The following is a 19259-nucleotide window of genomic DNA, read 5'->3' as shown; positions in this document are numbered from 1 at the left end:
TTCTTTTTATGTATCTGTAAATTCCAGATACTAGAGAACTGGAGCCACTTCCTGAAGAAAATTAAGGCAAATCTATTGAATAACCACCTTATGTCATATTATGTCGTATTATCGTTTTGGCATACACTGTTGTGACAGTACATTGTAATTAAATAAAATATGTGTATGCTTTCGCTATTATTAGTTTGTTTAATTAATTTATGTGTTGGGGCTCACGTTAAGGTTACATTTGGATTGATGATTTCAAATACATTGATTTCAAATGTAATTTTGTTTTGTTCTTGTAATTTTAGATAAGTAAAACCATAAACTTCAAATCCACTAATTGCATATTTATATAATGTTTTATGTTAATTATGATAGATTTAAAGTTTACCCAATAATAGATATATTTGAAATTCATTTTACTTTGAGTAACTAATTTTATAATTAAGTAAGATATGAATTTAAGATTTCGTATATTGTTTCATTATTAACAATAAATTATAATTGAAATCCACGTATTTCAAATCTATACATCCAAATGCAACCTAAATACATTTAATCTCTAAAATGCAAGAATGTTTACCTCATTTACAAGCACAAAAACTCTTATGTGATAGTCTCACAGATCAATTTTATGAGACATATCTCGTATCTGAGTCAACACTTCTCACGTGTATAAATTCAACAGATTTTTTAAAAAAATTTAATTTCGAAAAAATATATATATGATTTCAACCCTAAACCCTTAACCCTGGGAAAATCTATGAACTTTAAAAAATTAATTTCGAAAAAATATATATTTGATTCAACATCTCAATACAGTCGAACCCTTCTCTGACGAATTATCCGCCGCCAGCATCTTCTCCGGCGCCGCCCATAACCTGTACTACTTCTCCGCAGATACTTCACATCCTCCCACTTCTACACCGCCTCCGAATTCTATCCTCCTCTCCATCGAAGTCCTAACTTCCTTGCCCCCTCTCCCCCGGCTCGGGGAATTAATATGACCATATTACTACCTGCCTCGATCCACAGCGGCAGTCATGTGTAGGTAATTAATTTTACGTGAATTCTCAAGTATATTCGATTTTTGTCCAGACCATCTTTTAGGATTTAGGAAGATAGCAAATGTTGTTTTTGCTTATATATTCTTTAAATATATCGTTTAAGAAACTAACTTTAAAATTTTTCTTTCGTTTAGATTGTGAGCTCATAACTAAAATATTGAGTGGGTCATAGAGCATTAGGAATATGGTTGTTAATGCGAGCAAACCCCGAGTTTCAGCGGTTCCACCACATGAACTTAATGTGAGGAAATTTGCAGAATCTCGAGCTTCTGAACTCGAGGGTCTTCACTCGGTGGTTGCTAATAGATTAAATAATGATTTCCGGTCTCAAAGGAATAAGAGGAAAAGAACAACCGGACATGACAACCGGGTTGCACATAAGAAGTTTAGAAAAAAGAAGAGAGTGGAATCTGGAAATTCATGTAACAATGATTCTGTGAAAAAGCATGAGAAAAAAGCTTCCCGTCGCATACGTAGGAGCATTGAACTTAAAAAGAACCCACAAATTGGGTTTTGTACTTCAGGGGATGGGACGAAGAGACTGAGAACACATGTTTGGCATGCAAAGCGGTTCTCAATGACAAAAATTTGGGGATTTCACATTCCCCTTGGTCTTCATGGAAGGTAATTATCTGCAGCTTTTATTAAATTTAATTTAAAAGTAATGCCATATTTTAAATGACATATATGCTAGCTTTTAAGCCAGTTTAGCAAAAGTGATATGCAAGTGTTGTAACTTGTAAACTAATGAATTGATTTGAATGGCTCTCAAAGTCTAGTTTGTTTGGTATAAAAGTTTGGATTTTTCTAGTTATGAAGTGAAAATTTCCTATTTAACATAAATTTATTAGCGATTCACAATATATATGGGATACAGAGGAAGAGGTTCAAGGGCTCTGTTAAAGAAATTAAGAAGTGGAGTACTTATTCATGATGCAAGTTACTATGGCACAGTCCAGTTGGAGGGTCCACAGGTAACAGTTTCCTTACCTTTTAACTTATAACTTATACCTTGATTTCCTAGAGAAAATTTAACTCTGGTCTTTGTTGGTAGTTTCTGTTAGTATTTACAATTACAGACTTTATGGCAGCAGCAAATTTTTGTGGATATTTAGCCTATTATTGGTGTGGAAATTTAGTGTCCCTGCACAGTGATTTAATTTATGTGACGAATGTTTCCAGGACAAACTACTATCGGTTTTGAGTTCTGTTTTGGTACCTTCTCCATCAAAACACCATGGAGAAAATTTTGATGATATTCTTTCTGGTGACATCTTTGGAAGCGCTGTGGTAGGTAAATCTTTCTTTCTCGTCATTTTTTTTAAAGTTCCTCACTAGTTAAATATATAATTTCTCGTATGTCATTTTTCAGCTACATCATCCTGGAAAACCTAGCTTCCCATCCGTAGCTCCTGTAACCTTCATGTGGCGACCTCTTCAACATATCGCTATTAAAAAAGAAGGCCATAATGTCAATGTGCTTGATGAGTTGCAAAGCAATGATGATGGGACTACTTTCCGCCGGCTTTGGCTGTGTATACATGCTGCTGCTTTGAAAGAGGCATCTGAAGCTTTGACATATGCTTGTGTTAGTCACCTATTTACCAAAATCTTTTGAAACTTTAGCTGTTAAACTTTAACTTTCAGGAGTTCTATTCTAGTTGAAATTTCTTATCTTATGTCCCTACTTTTTGCTTCAAACTACGAGTTAGAATGTTTTATGCGTCCAATACTGATAATCTTGTCATAAAGTGAACAAAAGGAATAGGATAAACCAATGGCTTTGATACGTGACTATTAGATTTTGAGTTCCATTAGTATATATTTGATTTAATTTTTGGTATTTTAAGTGACTAATATTTATCCATCTTAATTTTGCTCAGTGATGAATTTTATAAATTGGTTTTATATTGACTGTTACTTGTTTGCAGTGATAGGAGGCTACGCCTTGAGGCCTTACTTTTTAGAAGCATATATATGTACAATAACATTTTTCACTTCGATATACGCTCAAATGTTTATATATTTGTTTGAGTCGTGTTGAGAAGAAATTTTTTCAGATGGATATGACAGGTGGTTCAGCTAGGTGTGTTTCTCTTGAGGGTGAGCTGGCAACGTTAGAATTGATTGGATCAAAAGCATCAGAACTTCTTGAGAAGATGCTACAACCTGCCTGCTGGTAAGACATACTCAATATTGTGTCTTCTTTCATGTTAATTCAGGCATGTGCTTTTGCTATGGTTCAGTGGAATTATATGGCTGGTGCAGTGTTTCTGAGAAATCATGCTATCTGAAGAAATCTAATGCAGATGAGAATAGCGATGCAAGCAAACTAGAGAAGACACCCGTCTCTAAGATTAACAATCAGATTTCCTCTTCTTTAGTGATTCCATTAACTGTCAAGGATCCTCGAGCATTGACAAAGAAACAACAATCAATTGTTAACGAAGGAAATTCTTGTAACTTCTGTTTTGGAGAAGTTGAGACTAAGCATGAAAGTGAAAGTGTTGTCAATTACGGTGATTTGTGGGATGCTAGTGAAGGGATATGTCCTCCAATGGAAGAAAGTGTTGCTTGCATGGAAAAATATTATCAGCGAAATGAGTATATTGGACTGCGCATTAAAAATTTTGGGAATCAAGATGCTCCAGCGAAGGTGAAATATTCTAGATATTGCCCTGTTTTGCTACTGAAGAACGAGAATCGTGAAGATTCTGTCAAAAGGTAAATGTTTCAAACAATACATTTTAGTTGTCTTAAAAAAATAACTTTAATTTGTTCTTTTCTTATTTTTTTTAAAAATGGGCTTGAAACTCATTTTTATCATGGTTTCAAGTGTAACTTGTTTTTTATTATTACAGGTATCCAGTACTTTGTGGCTTTCATGCATTGTTCGTGAAAATCATTAGTAACTTATGATGATTATTTTTTTCAAAATGATCGACACTTGTTTTATTCTTGTGATTTTGCAAACATCCCTTCTATGATCTGATATGCATGATTGTGTTCTTATGTTTCTGTCATAGTTGTCAAAGGCGAGCGCCTCTCGCCTCAAGGTCCCAGGCGCAACGATTCACAAAGGCGAGCCCAGGTGGAAAGGCTCTCGGGCGCGCCTGAGATTGTTTTATTTTTAAAATTCAGTAAATGCAACTTCTCTGTTTTTTTTAATAGTAACTTAAAATGTAAAAGGCCCAGCCCAACCCCAAACCCAAACCCTAGCAGCCCAGTTCACAAATTAAATAACAGAATTACAGAAGGCGACAAGAGCAGAAGTGTGCAAACTGCAACAGAAAGTTCTAGGGACTCTGATAATTTGGTGGAAGAAGATGAACTTGATTTAGATGATCGAAGAATTTTAATCATGTTACTTATTATTATGAACTTATTAATTATTTGTTGTTTTGTGTGACATTGTGACATAATTATTTCATATTTTAATATATTATTCTAAGATAAATATATTTTTTTTAAAAATTAAAAATGTGCGCCTTGCTTCGATAAGGCGTGCGCCTCGCCTTGCGCCTCAGGTCCAGAGCCTTTGTGCACCTCAGTGCGCCTTGCGCCCTTGACAACTATGGTTTCTGTGTAGATGGTAGAAAAAAATTCATCTGTTAGCAAACTTTTTGATGAAGAGATAAAATGTACTTGTGATAATTCCCTGATAATATTTAATTGGACTGCTTTCATGTTGTGTCTGAAAATGTGTCCTTGTTTCATTAATTGTTGTTTTGAGAAAAATTGAGGTAACTATGACAAGGATCTATTACATAAACATGATCAGTTTTGTTTTTTTGTTTTTTCAGGTGTTCAATTGTTCTCCCTCTAAGTTGGGTTAAAGTATTTTGGAATGCTTTTATTTTAAATGGTGCCCATGCCATAGGTTTAAGAGAAAAGCACTGGATTGCATGTGAAGTAAGTGCACAAATTTTCATCCCCCCTAAGATTATCATGATTCCTAAAATCTTTATCTTTATGTAGATTGGATTGCCGTATTTTCCATGGGACTATCCAGATTGCAGTGCTTACTCGTATATTATGGAAATGGATGCCACTGCCACGAATCAGAAAGCAACACTATGTCCTCCATCCCAGCAGCCACTAGAAATTCCCATACCACCTCCATGGGATTGTGTGAAACTTATTGTGACTTCATCAAGTGAAGTGGATGATTCTCTGAATCATGATGAACGACATGGTTCTGCTGATGTCTTAGGGGACAACTTAGTGAGAAACACTGTCTGTGGGCTATCAGATGCTACCACTATGTCATTTGAAGGTTTCGTGGCAAGGACTTCTTTAAGTCTGAATGATTTCTTGAACAATATCAGTGCCAATCATTTACTTATATTCCCAAGAATGAAGGATCAAAAGATTAACATGTATAAAGTCATGAATGATGGACTTCTTGAACAAAATGCCAATGTATCAGGAATGCAGTGTGGCAACACACAATGTTTTCTTCGAGTTCATCTTCACGCTCATAAAGAAGGTGTTTTTGAACAAGGGGCAGTGGTTTGTGCACCTGATGCTGTTGACATACTGTCGTGGAGAAGGTTCTCACTTCTTCAGAATTTGCATTCTAGTTGTTTCTTGTTCTCACTTCTTGTGTTCTGACAAATTTTCATCACCAATTACTTCTTATGTGCTCTACATGGTACAGATCAGAATGTGATGAACATCAACTTCAAATACCTCAGTCTTCATTGAGATCGCACTTTGTTCGGTTGCCATCTGGTAAATGGGCACTTCAAATTCCTGAAGATCCAGCTGTCAGAGAATCATATAGGTGTCCTATTGGTTTTATTACTACTGGTTTTGTCCGGGGAAGGCAAGTTCTTTCAACACTTTTATTGAAGAGCTTATTTTAAGACATTCATGGTCAAGTCAAATCACTATTGTTCTTCACCTTTTTTTTTTTTGCCATACAGCAAGAAACCAATAGCAGGTGCGCTTTGTGAGGCAAGCTTACTTTCTAGGCTCAGATTGGAACAGTGGAAGGCATTACCTGCGAGACGGAGGAGGAAGGAGATTTTTGTCTTGGTCAGGAATATGAGATCCACAGCATATAGGCTTGCTCTTGCTGCCATTGTCTTGGAACAACAAGAAGAAGATGTCAAATTCATGTGATTTTTTGCTGCCCTTTTCGGTTTCTTATTCTCAGCGGATTCTGAGACTCACTCAGGTCTTCTCATGTAAGAATCGCTGGAAATCATTGAACAGATTTTTTTAATATAAATATAAAACACAAAAACAAAAGATCACTGTTAATGCCCGAAGCCACACATAGAGGAGTAAGTTTATGTCTCCTATTTCAGTTGTTATGCCACTTAACATTAGTTCAATCTGTTACGAATAGCGAATATGAACGGAAATCGTCCTCATTTTTTCTTCAAACGCCTTGCCGATCCCTCTATGTGTTCTAGATGTCTGCGGGCGTTGCTCTTCAAGGACCTTTAAATATGCAAACTTCGGTCATGTATCGAATGCTGCAATAGTTCTATTCAAGTTGATCAATGCTCAAAGTTTAGGTCAAATTAGTTTGTTCCAATTCTTCTTCCTGAGAATGTTGAATGAATGCTAGTTGATGATTAACTTAAAATGAGGTGCATTTTTGTAAAGTATGTTGATATTTTATTTCTTCTAGTCCATTAAGGCAACCTTTTTGCACTTTTTTTTTGCCTATATCTCATTGAATGCCGTAAGAATTCGGATAATATATGTGAGAAATTGAAAATTAGCACACTTATTTTAGGGGACGAGTCACGAGTTCATAGCAAAGCCTCAAAAATCGAAATATAGTTTTCAATTAAAATGTAAATTTTGTCTTTAAATAATGTGATGAGATTATGACTGTTTTTTCTCTATCAATTATTTGAAATTAAAACCATTTTGGACCCTTGTTTTTTGTATCTATAAAAGGTTCACCGACTTCAATTTTAGATTTTTTTCCCGATGATATTGATTCATTGTTAAATATTAATGGAAAATGTGATTTGTGGGGGGAAAAAAGAGGGATTAAAGCAGTTTTGGTTGCCAAAAAAATGAAAAATTAAGGATGAAAAATGTTATATTGTTGTTTTTCTCGCATTAAGTGTAATTAACTTTTACCGTTTGACTTGGTAACATAATCAAATATATTTAAGTAAATATCCACGAATGAAAATTAGAATTAAGGAGGATAGTTCTCTCTTTCAAATAAATTAAACATATATGTATGAGCTCTTTGACTTTGACTTCCGTGTGACAAATGTGATGAAAGTGATATCCAATAAGTTGACATTATCTCAATAATATATATATGTTTGATTTTTTTTATTACAATACACGCGAGGAGAAGAGAGCGAACCTGGAGAACCAGCTAATCTGGCGGGGGGTGATGTTGGGGAATTACACCCCCGAAGCGATGCCAATGAAGATGATAATAGTACCCAAAAATACGGAATAAAATAACCAACAAGAACACAAAGATTTACGTGGTTCACCCAATATAGGCTACGTCCACGGAGCACTGCAACTTTTATAACTGGAAGAAATATTACAACAAATGTATACACCAATATACTCAATATTTCTCACACTCCCAACCCGAGTATACCGGGAAAATAATTTCTCTAACTCACACAAGAGAATTCCCGCACTCAAGAATAAAATACTCTTTTTTTTCTATGTAATATATTATTTATCAAAGCTAAAAAGCTTTTGATTTTGGGATACTAAAAGCAAACAAGGAAGGCTCAATTTATAACAAAATTCTTAAGCCAACTTCGAAAAAATCACGATGTGGGATTTGTTATTTTTAATATTTTAATTAATGTGGGCCCCATCCACATTTATTAAAATCTCACCTAACAATTCTCCCACTTGAAGACTTGATTTCAATCACGTCTTCACATCATCATTGCAGCAGCTCATATCTCCTCATTTATTCTTGCAGTCCAACTGAAGTTGAACACAACTTCAATTTGTCAATGGTTACCGTCTTCGTGAGCATATCGGCTGGATTTTTACTTCCAGGAATCTTCTCCAGCATCAAGACTCCATCTTCCAGCACTGATCTGATGAAATGGTACCTAACCTGTATATGCTTTGTCCTAGCATGATAAACAAGATTTTTTGCTAAATGAATAGCACTCTAACTGTCACAGTATAATGTGCTATCTTCAAGCTTCTAACCCAATTCCTCCAGAAAAGATCTCAACCATATCATATCCTTACTAGCTTCTGTAACTGATACTCAGCTTCAGTAGTCGAAAGCGCAACAATCTTTTGCAACTTAGACACCCAGCTTACAACTGTACCATCTAATGTGAACACATATCCAGTAGTACTTTTCCTGCCATCTAGGTCACCACCCATATCGGCATCGACAAAACCCTGTAAGCCAAATTTTGATCTCCTGAAGCATAAAGAACAACTAGCAGTACCTTTCAAATACCTGAGAATCCACTTAACTGCTTCCCAGTGTTGCTTTCCTGGATTACTCATAAACCTGCTCACAACTCCCACTGCATGTGCTATGTCTGGTCTTGTGCACACCATTGCATACATGAGGCTTCCGACAGCAGAAGCATAAGGAACCTTATTCATATAAGCCTGCTCCTGCTCCGTCGATGGTGATTGTGCTTTGGTTAGTTTGAAATGACTAGCCAAAGGAGTACTCACAGATTTAGCTTCATCCATATTAAATCTGCTAACCACCTTTTTCACGTACTCTTCTTGAGATAACTTCAAGAATCCATTCACCCGGTCTCTGAAGATCCTCATTCCAAGGATTTGCTTTGCAGCACCCAAATCCTTCATGGCAAATTCCTTTGATAAATCTTTCTTGAGTTTATCAATTTCTTCCAGACAAGCTCCAGCTATCAGCATATCATCTACATATAGCAGTAGTATGATATAAGAACCGTCAAACTTTTTCACATAACAGCAGTGATCAGCTTGACACCTTAGGAATCCATTTTCACTCATGAATCCATCAAACTTCTTGTACCACTGTCTTGGAGCTTGTTTGAGACCGTACAAGCTCTTCTGAAGTTTGCATACCATTCTCTCTTTTCCCCGTACTTCAAAGCCCTGTGGCTGCTTCATATAAATTTCTTCATCTAGGTCACCGTGAAGAAACGCAGTCTTTACATCCAACTGCTCCAAATGTAAGTCTTCCTTCGCCACTAGTCCAAGTACAGTCCTGATAGTGGTTAATTTAACCACCGGAGAGAAAATCTCGGTGTAATCAATTCCTTCCCGTTGTTGGAAGCCTTTTACAACAAGTCTTGCCTTGTACCGCTTGCTACCATCATGCTCTTCTTTTAACCGGTACACCCACTTGTTATGTAACGCCTTTTTGCCTTGCGGAAGTTCTGTCAACTCCCACGTCTGATTGGATGACAGTGAATCCATCTCATCTTCCATGGCCAACTCCCACTTGGTTGAATCATCATTTTGCATTGCCTCTTCATAAGTCTCCGGTTCACCTTTGTCTGTCAGCAAAATATAGTGAAGTGCAGGGGAGTATCTATCAGGTGGTCTAATGGTTCTCAAAGATCTCCTGAGTTCAATCACCGGAGTTTGTGGGTCATCATCTTGTGCAGTTTCTTCTTCATCTTCCTGGTTACTGGTTTTCGATTCATTCACAGGAATGTTTGTCAATGGCACTTCATCAGTCTTCTTGACTTCAGGACATTCATCTCCAGCTCCAATGTCTGACTTGTCCTTGTACAGAAGTTTCTCATTAAAGATTACATCCCTGCTCCGAATGATCTTCCGATTTTGGTCATCCCAGAAACGATAACCAAACTCATTATCTCCATAACCAATAAAGAAGCACTTCTTTGATTTCGGATCAAGTTTTGTTCTGCTTGCTGAATCAATATGAACATAGGATAGACATCCAAACACTTTCAAGAAAGAAAGGTTTACTTCTTTGCCGCTCCAAACCTCTTCGCGTGTTTTGTAGTCCAGTGGTACCGAAGGTCCTCTGTTGATCAGATATGCTGCAGTGTTAACAGCATCAGCCCAGAATGATTTTGGCAATCCAGAATGCAATCTCATGCTCCTTGCGCGTTCATTCAAGGTCCTGTTCATCCTTTCAGCTACACCATTCTGTTGAGGTGTACCAGGAATGGTTTTCTCCATCTTGATCCCGTTCTGTGCACAATATTTCTTGAACTCATCATCTTCATATTCTCCACCATTGTCAGACCGTAAGCACTTCACGTTCAAGTTGGTCTCATTTTTCACCATGGCTTTCCACCTTTTAAAGGTCTCGTAAACATCAGATTTATTTTTCAGAAAATAAACTCAAACTTTTCTACTCGAATCGTCAATGAACGTGACATAGTATCTCGAGCCTCCAAGGGATGTCACGGGAGATGGTCCCCATACATCAGTATGAACCAGCTCCAACTTTGCTGCTTTCGGTTCTCTACCGCCTTTTGAAAAGCTCACCTTCTTCTGCTTTCCAAAGATACAGCTTTCACATAGTTGGTGTTCAACAGTCTTTAATTCTGGTAGCTTTCCTTTTGACACAAACATCTTCATTCCCTTCTCACTCATGTGTCCAAGTCTATAATGCCATATACTTGAATTGGCTCCAGCATCCACAGCTGCTAATGTGTCTCTGCAACTGGAAGTCATATACAGTGTTCCAGTTTTCTTTCCTCGAGCAACAATCAGGGCTCCTTTGTTCACTTTCTAGGAACCATCACCGAAGGTCACATTGTGGCCTTCATCATCGAGCTGTCCCACCGAGATCAGATTGCGTGTCAATTTCGGTACATGCCTGACTTTGTTGATTTTCCAGACAGATCTATTCGACATCTCCATCCGTACATCACCCATACCAACAATTTCCCAGGGTTTTCCATCAGCCAGAAAAATTTTTCCGTAATCGCCAGCGATGTAATTAACAAATACATCGCGATCACCGGTGGTATGAAACGAAGCTCCCGAGTCCATAACCCAAGAATCAACAGGGCTTTCCATGGATAATAGCAGATCATCATGTACTTCCTCAGTGACAGCATTGGCATTATTCTTCGTTGATCTGCAGTTCTTTTTTAGGTTACCAGTCTCACCACAGCTCCAGCACTTCATATTCTTTTCAAAGATGTTTTTGTCTTTACCATTTCTTGACTTGGATCTACCGTGCCATCGGTTGGAACTCCTTTCACCACTCCTACCTCTTCCTCTGTTATCAAGATTTAGAGCAGATCTCGATGATGTTGCTTCACCTGAGTCTTTCCTGCGGACTTCTTCAGCAAGGATTTGATCTCTAACATCATTGAGTTGTAGTTTCCCTTTTCCAACAGAGTTGCTAACCGCTGCCCGCATCGGTTCCCAATTGTCTGGTAAAGACGCCAGAAGAATAAGTGCCCGAATCTCATCATCAAATTTGATGTCCACCGATGTCAGCTGGGAGACAATCGTGTTGAATTCATTTATGTGTTTTGCCACCGAAGCACCGTCTCCCATCTTCAAGTTGAATAACTTCTTCATGAGATGTACTTTGTTGTTTGCTGATGGCTTCTCGTACATGTCTGACAGAATGATCATCATCTCCTCCGTGGTTTTGGCTTCCGCCACGTTATGCGCCACGTTCTTTGTTAGGGTCAATCGTATGACACCTAAAACCTGTCGGTCAAGGAGCTCCCAATCATCATCCTCCATCTTTTCCGGTTTCTTTTCTGATAGAGGTTGATGCAGCTTCTTACTGTACAGATAATCTCTTATCTGTAACCGCCAGAACGAAAAATCTGTTCCGTCGAACTTGTTGATTCCCGGTCCCGATCCATCATCTCCGGCCATCACTTCTCTAGCCTTAGCAAAAAATTTAAAAAATCTTTTCTGATGTGGAAGATCAGAAAAAGCTGCAACCACAGAGCATACTCAGAATTCTTAAGAATTTTCACAACAAGGCTCTGATACCAGTTGTTGGGGAATTACACCCCCGAAGCAATGCCAATCACAATGATAATAGTACCCAAAAATGCGGAATAAAATAACCAACAAGAACACAAAGATTTACGTGGTTCACCCAATATAGGCTACGTCCACGGAGCACTGCAACTTTTATAACTGGAAGAAATATTACAACAAGTGTATACACCAATACACTCAATATTTCTCACACTCCCAACCCGAGTATACCGAGAAAATAATTTCTCTAACTCACACAAGAGAATTCCCGCACTCAAGAAAAAAATACACTCTTTTTTTTATGCACTCTCTTTTTTATCAAAACTAAAAAGCTTTTGATTTTGGGATACTAAAAGCAAACAAGAAAGGCTCAATTTATAACAAAATTCTTAAGCCAACTTCGAAAAAATCACGATGTGGGATTTGTTATTTTTAATATTTTAATTAATGTGGGTCCCATCCACATTTATTAAAATCTCACCTAACAGTTGAGACCATTGGGCTACAAGCCCGGTCTCATNTATGCTAAGAGTATTACTTTTTACTGTGAATATCGGTAGGGTTGACGCATCTCACAGATAAAGATTCGTGGATCGTCTCACAAGAGACCTACTTTTATACACTAGTGCACTTATTTTATATCCAATAGATAAATATCACTTTATTGATGAACACCGTAACAAAACTAACAGTTGATACAAATTAACATGCTTGTTTGATTTGGAAGAAAATTTTGATGAAGTTTTTTAAAACAAATTTGTTTTGTTTCACAAAGAAACCATATGAAGGCCAATTTAAAGGGAATAATTCACATTCTTATCTTCAAATTAGGGTTTATATTAAGAAAACCGAAGGAGAAAAATTGCGGGGACAATTTATCATTAATCTCAGAATACAGCTGATGAGTCTTCTCCATTTTCGTAAACGAGTATGCTGAGCCTAATCTGCAGAAGAAACTTGGGCTCTGTAAGTAAACCCTATTTGCTCCAGTTCCCTTCGTTTTCATCGTTGATCAATAGTAGTATACCTGATTTCGATTCGGGAAATGGGAATGGGGATCCATTTGCTGCCAGTTATCTCATAGAAAGGTTTGGTTTTTCTCGAGAACGGGCTATAAAAGCTTATGCCCTGGTCAAATTTAGAAGCTCGGAAAAACCAGATTCAGTCATTGCGTTCTTTAAAGAACATGGTTTCAGTGATGCGCAGATCAAGCGTGTCGTCGAAAAAGGTCCCCTGGTTCTTAAATTGAAGCCCCGAGATAGCCTTTTACCCAAGATCGAATTTTTCCGTTCCTTGGGCATATCTGATGGTGACATTGTCAAAATTATAACGACAGCTGGATTTATAATGACAAGAAGCTTGGAAAATCGAATTGCGCCGACTTTTGAGTTCGTCAAGAATATGTTGAAATCAGAAAAGGATGCAATACAAGCTATCAAAAGATTTCCTAGTATTCTTTCTCAGGATTTGAAAAAGAATGTGCCTCTGAATGCTGAAATCTTGCGCAAGGCAGGAGTCCCAGAAATTAATGTTGTATATTTGTTCAAGCGCCATCCAAGATCTCTAATATCAAGTCCTGAAGAATTTAAGAAGCGTGTGGAGCGTGTTACTGAACTGGGGTTTAGCCCGCTGACAACTATTTTTATTTTAGGGGTAATTGCAATGAGGACGCTATCTAAACCGAGTTGGAACAAGAAGATGGACATATACAAGAGATGGGGTTATTCTGAGGATCAATTACTCATCGCTTTCAGAAGGTTCCCGCAGTGTATGATAACTTCCGAAGAAAAGATTAATGGAATATTGGGTCATATTATAAATAAAATGGATTGGGATCCTTTAGTCTTTATTGGTAATCCAGTCATGATGTCTCTAAGCTTGGAGAAAAATATCATTCCGAGGTGTTCAGTTTATCAAGTTTTGCAGTCAAAAGGTTTGCTTCAGATCAAGAAAAAAACTAACATCACGACCATTCTTAAGATATCAAAAAAATCATTTTTGGAGAAGTTTGTGTCGCCCTTTGCTGATGAAGTTCCCGAACTCTTGAAACTGTGTCCCTGTTATTAAATCTACCAATGGTTCCTGTATGATAATATACCGCTCAAAGAGTGTCAGAGCAAAGAAAGGAAAGCATACCGTGATGAGAAGATTTCTTCGTGACATATTTTCGGGCTTGTGCAACAAGAAGGGATCAAACTCTTCTATGGTGCAGCATCTTCTCTGTAGGGCTCCTATCCTTTCTAGCAATACAAGAAAAATGATTACGGGCATACTTTCTTTCTATTATGCCTCTAGACAAAGTGCTTAATGTAGATAAATTTTCTTGCTTTTCACGGACTAGCATAGGTTAACTAGTGTGAATTATCCCTTTTTTCAGTTTAAGCATGTGTTCTCTATATTACAATATGGTATAATGAATCTGTTGATCTAAACGTATGCTTCCCTTCAGCAGTCGACGTCAGTTTATTGATGCCTTTTTTGTCTCTTTGCCTACAGCCTGTTCCCTTTCAAGATTTTACTTTTAATTAAACCCTTCATTTGCATTTTATGTGTACAACCCTTGGCATTTTGTTTCTGCCTGTGATTTATATTTTATATCTTCTGCGATCTTGTTTATTTTCTGAAGATGAGACGCTACAAGTTCATTGACCATCGTGCTTCTTGTTTCTCATATATTCTTGTTATCCGTATTTCGTTCTAAAACTTGTTTTAAGAAATGAATATTCAGTGACGCCGAAATCGCATTTGAAACTTGTTGGCCTTGGCTGTGTTCTGTTACTTTTGTAACCAAATCCCATCAATTAGATGGTCAAGCGGATCTGCAGCTGTTAAAACTTTCAGGAGCTCAAATCCATTCATTTGATGGTGTGATAACTATAGAATGTGTTCAAACAACCGTATTCTATACTTGCTGATGTGGAGCTTTATATTTGTCTTGCAAGAGAAAATATCTTATATTTTGAGTTGTTTGTCTTTCACATCCTCGTTTCGACAAAAATTCGATGTTAGAGTTCAACTACCTCAGTTTTTCTCAATTATTTGTTTAAATAGGTTGTTGGCTGATGTTTGAAGAACGAGGTAGTTAATTTTCAGCAAGTGTATGCATGATACCGAGAACAAAATATAGAACAAAATGGAATGCCAATTGAAAGATGTTTGTCATACCCCATAAACACTATTAATGATACAACTTTTTTTTGGANATATGCTTTGTAAGCCAACTGTTGGGTGGGGAATTTATTGACTCAAGTGTAATAAACAATCTTTATTTTAATATAATTTACTTTTTAATGGTTTCGTTTTACTTTATCTGTATACCCATGCAAGCAGCATAGATAAAATCATTGATTATGCTTTAATACAAATGAATCGTAATTCGATGTTGAAACTCATTTGTAAATACTGCATATTCTAAATTCGTTCCTAGTCGATTCAACTGCTTAAAACATGGATAAAGGTCGCTTGAGCTTGAGACTAGCATCTGTGATGTTGTGTACTGCGTTTCTTGGTAAGGGCACAGAGATGTCCAAACATGCAGATGGGTAGTCATATGATGATTATATCGAACAACCCTCCATCGGACTTTTCAAGTGGTTATCATTCAACGAGATGATAAGTCTGTGGTATGATTGTACACTATTAGTCCTTACGACCCGGGACAACACTGAGGCTCTATATGTTAGGGCTGTGCTTTGACTTGTTTACCGGCTCCAGGAGAGTCATCAGGTGGTGAAGTTGGGTACAGTCGCGACACATATAGGAGCAAGTGCAATGTAGTCGGGGATTCACCGCTCACCTACGGGTATGAATATCATATGTGATCTGATGTAATAATAGTGCATGGAATCTCTTGCCAGAGTATGAGATGTACGTTAGAGAAGGAGTTCTCCAATGGTACATGTGATGCCACTATTTATATGTATCACATAGTTATCGAATTATTATTCAACCCTCGATGAACCAATGGTTGCAGATTCGATCGAGATATATGAGATGAAGGGATCGTACTGTACATTAATCATAATCGACTGGTTCTTGCAGACACTATCAGTGATATCTAGGGAATCATGGGGCGAGACGCTCTTACCATGGTTCGATGGATTTAATCAGAAATATGATTTTCTGACATTCTCATGATCAATTGTTGATACATAGAATGGGGCAAATAAGGGTAAGCCCGCATAAAAGATTACATCCTGAATCACAAGGAGATGGGTAGTCATATGATGATTATACCGAACAACCCTCCATCGGACTTTTCAAGTGGTTATCATTCAACGAGATGATAAGTCTGTGGTTATGATTGTACACTATTAGTCCTTACGACCCGGGACAACACTGAGGCTCTATATGCTAGGGCTGTGCTTTGACTTGTTTACCGGCTCCAGGAGAGTCATCAGGTGGTGAAGTTGGGTACAGTCGCGGAACATATAGGAGCAAGTGCAATGTAGTCGGAGATTCACCGCTCACCTACGGGTATGGATATCATATGTGATCTGATGTAATAATAGTGCATGGAATCTCTTGTCAGAGTATGAGATGTACGTTAGAGAAGGAGTTCTCCAATGGTACATGTGATGCCACTATTTATATGTATCACATAGTTATCGAATTATTATGCAACCCTCGATGAACCAATGGTTGCAGATTCGATCGAGATATATGAGATGAAGGGACCGTACTGTACGTTAATCATAATCGACTAGTTCTTGCAGACACTATCAGTGATATCTAGGGAATCATGGGGCGAGCCGCTCTTACCATGGTTCGATGGATTTAATCAGAAATATGATTTTCTGACATTCTCATGATCAATTGTTGATACATAGAATGAGGCAAATAAGGGTAAGCCCGCATAAAGGAATATATATTGAATCACATGGAGTTGTGAACCCACGGCTAGCTGTATCCCTGAACCATTGATGGTCACACAAGCACTGGATCGTTTGTTCCCGTTGAGAGAATAAATTCAAGAAGTTGAATTTAAATTATGATATAGTAAATTCAAGGAGTTGAATTTATGATAATTAAATTTTGAGAGAATAAATTCAAAGGAGTTGAATTTATAAAATTTAAGAATTTAATTTATTAAAATCGAAAGTTGAGTTTATTAAATATTAGGTTTTTGGAGGTGATAAATTCAAAGAGTTGAATTTATAATTTAAATATTAAATTCAAATGTTGAATTTATAATGTATTTAATTTATTAAGCTCAAAAGTTGAGTTAATTAAATATTAAATTAAATATAGTGGGAAATATGTTTAATAGACTTGTAGGAGTACAAGTCCAACATACTAAATAATTAAAGTTTTTAATGGACATTGATTAATTAATTAAACTAGTTGGACTAACCCAAATAATTATTAGATATATGATTTATCAGTTAATTAACTTTGTTTAATTAATTGATGTTAATATTTGATATTAAATGCATGAAGGATGATCGAGAGCCTTGACCAATGTGTTAGGTGTATGTTATGATATTTTACTGTTTTATTCATTTTGTTAATATTTGATATTTTAAAGTGGGCCTGGTTTATGGCCCGTTCCCACCCCATGAGATGTATCCTTTATGTGCCATGGCTATTTGAATGTAATTATTAGAAATAGTGAGAGATCAAGACTGGAAGATGGTGGACACGAGGCTCAAGATGAAGACATGTAAAATATTGGAAGCACTTGTAATAGTTGCATTTGCAACTCTGCATTCACCTAGTTCTTGGACCTGGATCCATGTATGGCTCACATGGATCTAATAGTGTTGGCGATCGATCATCTTTATTTATTGTTGAATGTCATATTATGATATATGTGATATATAATAGTATGCATGTATGTATATTATTAAATAATATAGTTGCATGAATCCGACAAACATACAAACTCGTGGCACACGATTTTTAAATTAAAATGATGAGACAATTTTAAAATTAAAATCCCTCATTTTGAATATGATTCAAAATTTATATCAAACCGTAAAAGTAAAAATTAAAATAGTTTAATTTTTCCTTGCCTTCTATCAACCGTAGTTGCATGTTCATCGCTACCCGCGGACAGTGTCTGGCTCATATTATTGGGGAGGCCTGGACGTCGGAAAGCTGTGACTTCCACTGGACATATGATGTGAATTGAGTAGAACTCCCATGACTTCGGCTCATATTATTGGGAGAACTCATGTCGACCGTCTACTACAATTCAATATTGATGGGTTGGTTTGACACGTGAAAATAAACGGCGTCATATTATTGGGTCCTTATTAAACGTGAGGTAAAACACGCGGAGGTTGCATAGGGATGTAATTGGATTCTACCTTTTAGAAATTATAATTGACTGATATTATTCGGGATTATAATATGTTAATTGGACTCTACGTGCCCACTAAGGAAATACGATTTCCCTTCTTCATCAGAGGGTGGTGGAAATGTCAAAATAGTGGGAGGGAGATTTATAAAATAAAATTCATATTTTATATCTTAAAATTATTTTAAAATAATCAGCAACAATTATTCTGTTTCCATATCAGTATATTTTCGATTTCGTCACGTAATACATTTTTGTTATTAACAAGCTAACCGAACCAAACTTTCAAGACTGGTTGAGAAATTTTTCTAAATTCGGAGAAAATGCATACACACTAATGTCAGTCCTGTTGAACTGACAAATCAGGCAAGATGGTAGGACCATAGTATGCAAGCTAAAGTATAACATGCTCGCTTTTATGTCAAATGAACTGTAGGGACAGTTTGAGGAAATGTTGAATGCTGCTGACATTTGAATGCACTTGCAAGAGTTGTATGGTGCATGAAGCTCATACAATGATGCACACCACTTTCAAGGAGTTCATGAATACACGTATGCAAGATGGGGCTTTGGCCCATGAGCGTGGTGTAAGTATGAATGGCTTATTGAGAATGTGGTGGGTTTGGAATATGTGATTCCTAACGAGTTACTAGACAACATCAATTTGTTGTCTTTATCTTCCTCATTTGACAGAGTTATGGTGAACTTCAATTTGAATAAGATAGATGATAGTCTTGAAGAGCTAGTCAATAACGCTTATAACTTATGAGATCACCATAAAACATGAAATTTTTGTTTTTCTAATGGGCCTCTCGTCAGACGAAAAATGGCCCACAAAGTAAGGGAAAGAAATGTTCTGTCCCTGACAAGAAATACAAACCCAATAAGAGGCAAACTCTAAAGCACACTTAAAAGGCCTACAAAGCCCGATAAGTCAGAACATATTTATTTCACTGCAAGAAGTCTGGACATAAGAAATTATATACGTCAGA

The 19259-nt window shown here is 36.9% G+C and overlaps 2 protein-coding genes across 4 annotated transcripts; both read left to right on the top strand.

Moving 5' to 3' along the window:
* The first annotated feature begins 768 nt into the window (after positions 1–768).
* LOC140961633 (ribonucleases P/MRP protein subunit POP1) lies at positions 769–6308 on the top strand. Of its 3 annotated transcripts, none has more exons than XM_073420281.1 (11): positions 769–1036; positions 1577–1676; positions 1930–2026; positions 2235–2342; positions 2425–2640; positions 3113–3231; positions 3321–3776; positions 4856–4964; positions 5031–5605; positions 5713–5880; positions 5981–6308. In XM_073420281.1, exons 2-11 carry the CDS (start codon positions 1630–1632, stop codon positions 6177–6179), a joined length of 2094 nt encoding a protein of 697 aa, XP_073276382.1. In that variant the 5' UTR covers positions 769–1036; positions 1577–1629; the 3' UTR covers positions 6180–6308. The 3 variants fall into 3 exon arrangements, with proteins under 3 accessions (XP_073276382.1, XP_073276380.1, XP_073276381.1); XM_073420279.1 differs by having other exon boundaries at positions 1187–1676; XM_073420280.1 differs by having other exon boundaries at positions 1187–1676; positions 5713–5884; positions 5985–6308.
* A 6495-nt stretch (positions 6309–12803) lies between these two features.
* LOC140961747 (uncharacterized) lies at positions 12804–14348 on the top strand. Its single transcript, XM_073420425.1, has one exon. It carries the CDS (start codon positions 12897–12899, stop codon positions 14031–14033), a length of 1137 nt encoding a protein of 378 aa, XP_073276526.1. The 5' UTR covers positions 12804–12896; the 3' UTR covers positions 14034–14348.
* The last annotated feature ends 4911 nt before the right edge of the window (positions 14349–19259 follow it).

The sequence above is a fragment of the Primulina huaijiensis genome, chromosome 16 (assembly GCF_012295235.1).
Source record: "Primulina huaijiensis isolate GDHJ02 chromosome 16, ASM1229523v2, whole genome shotgun sequence".
NCBI lineage: Eukaryota > Viridiplantae > Streptophyta > Magnoliopsida > Lamiales > Gesneriaceae > Primulina > Primulina huaijiensis.
Note: the sequence above shows the minus strand (reverse complement) of the source record. Positions and strands in the feature narration are given on the sequence as shown.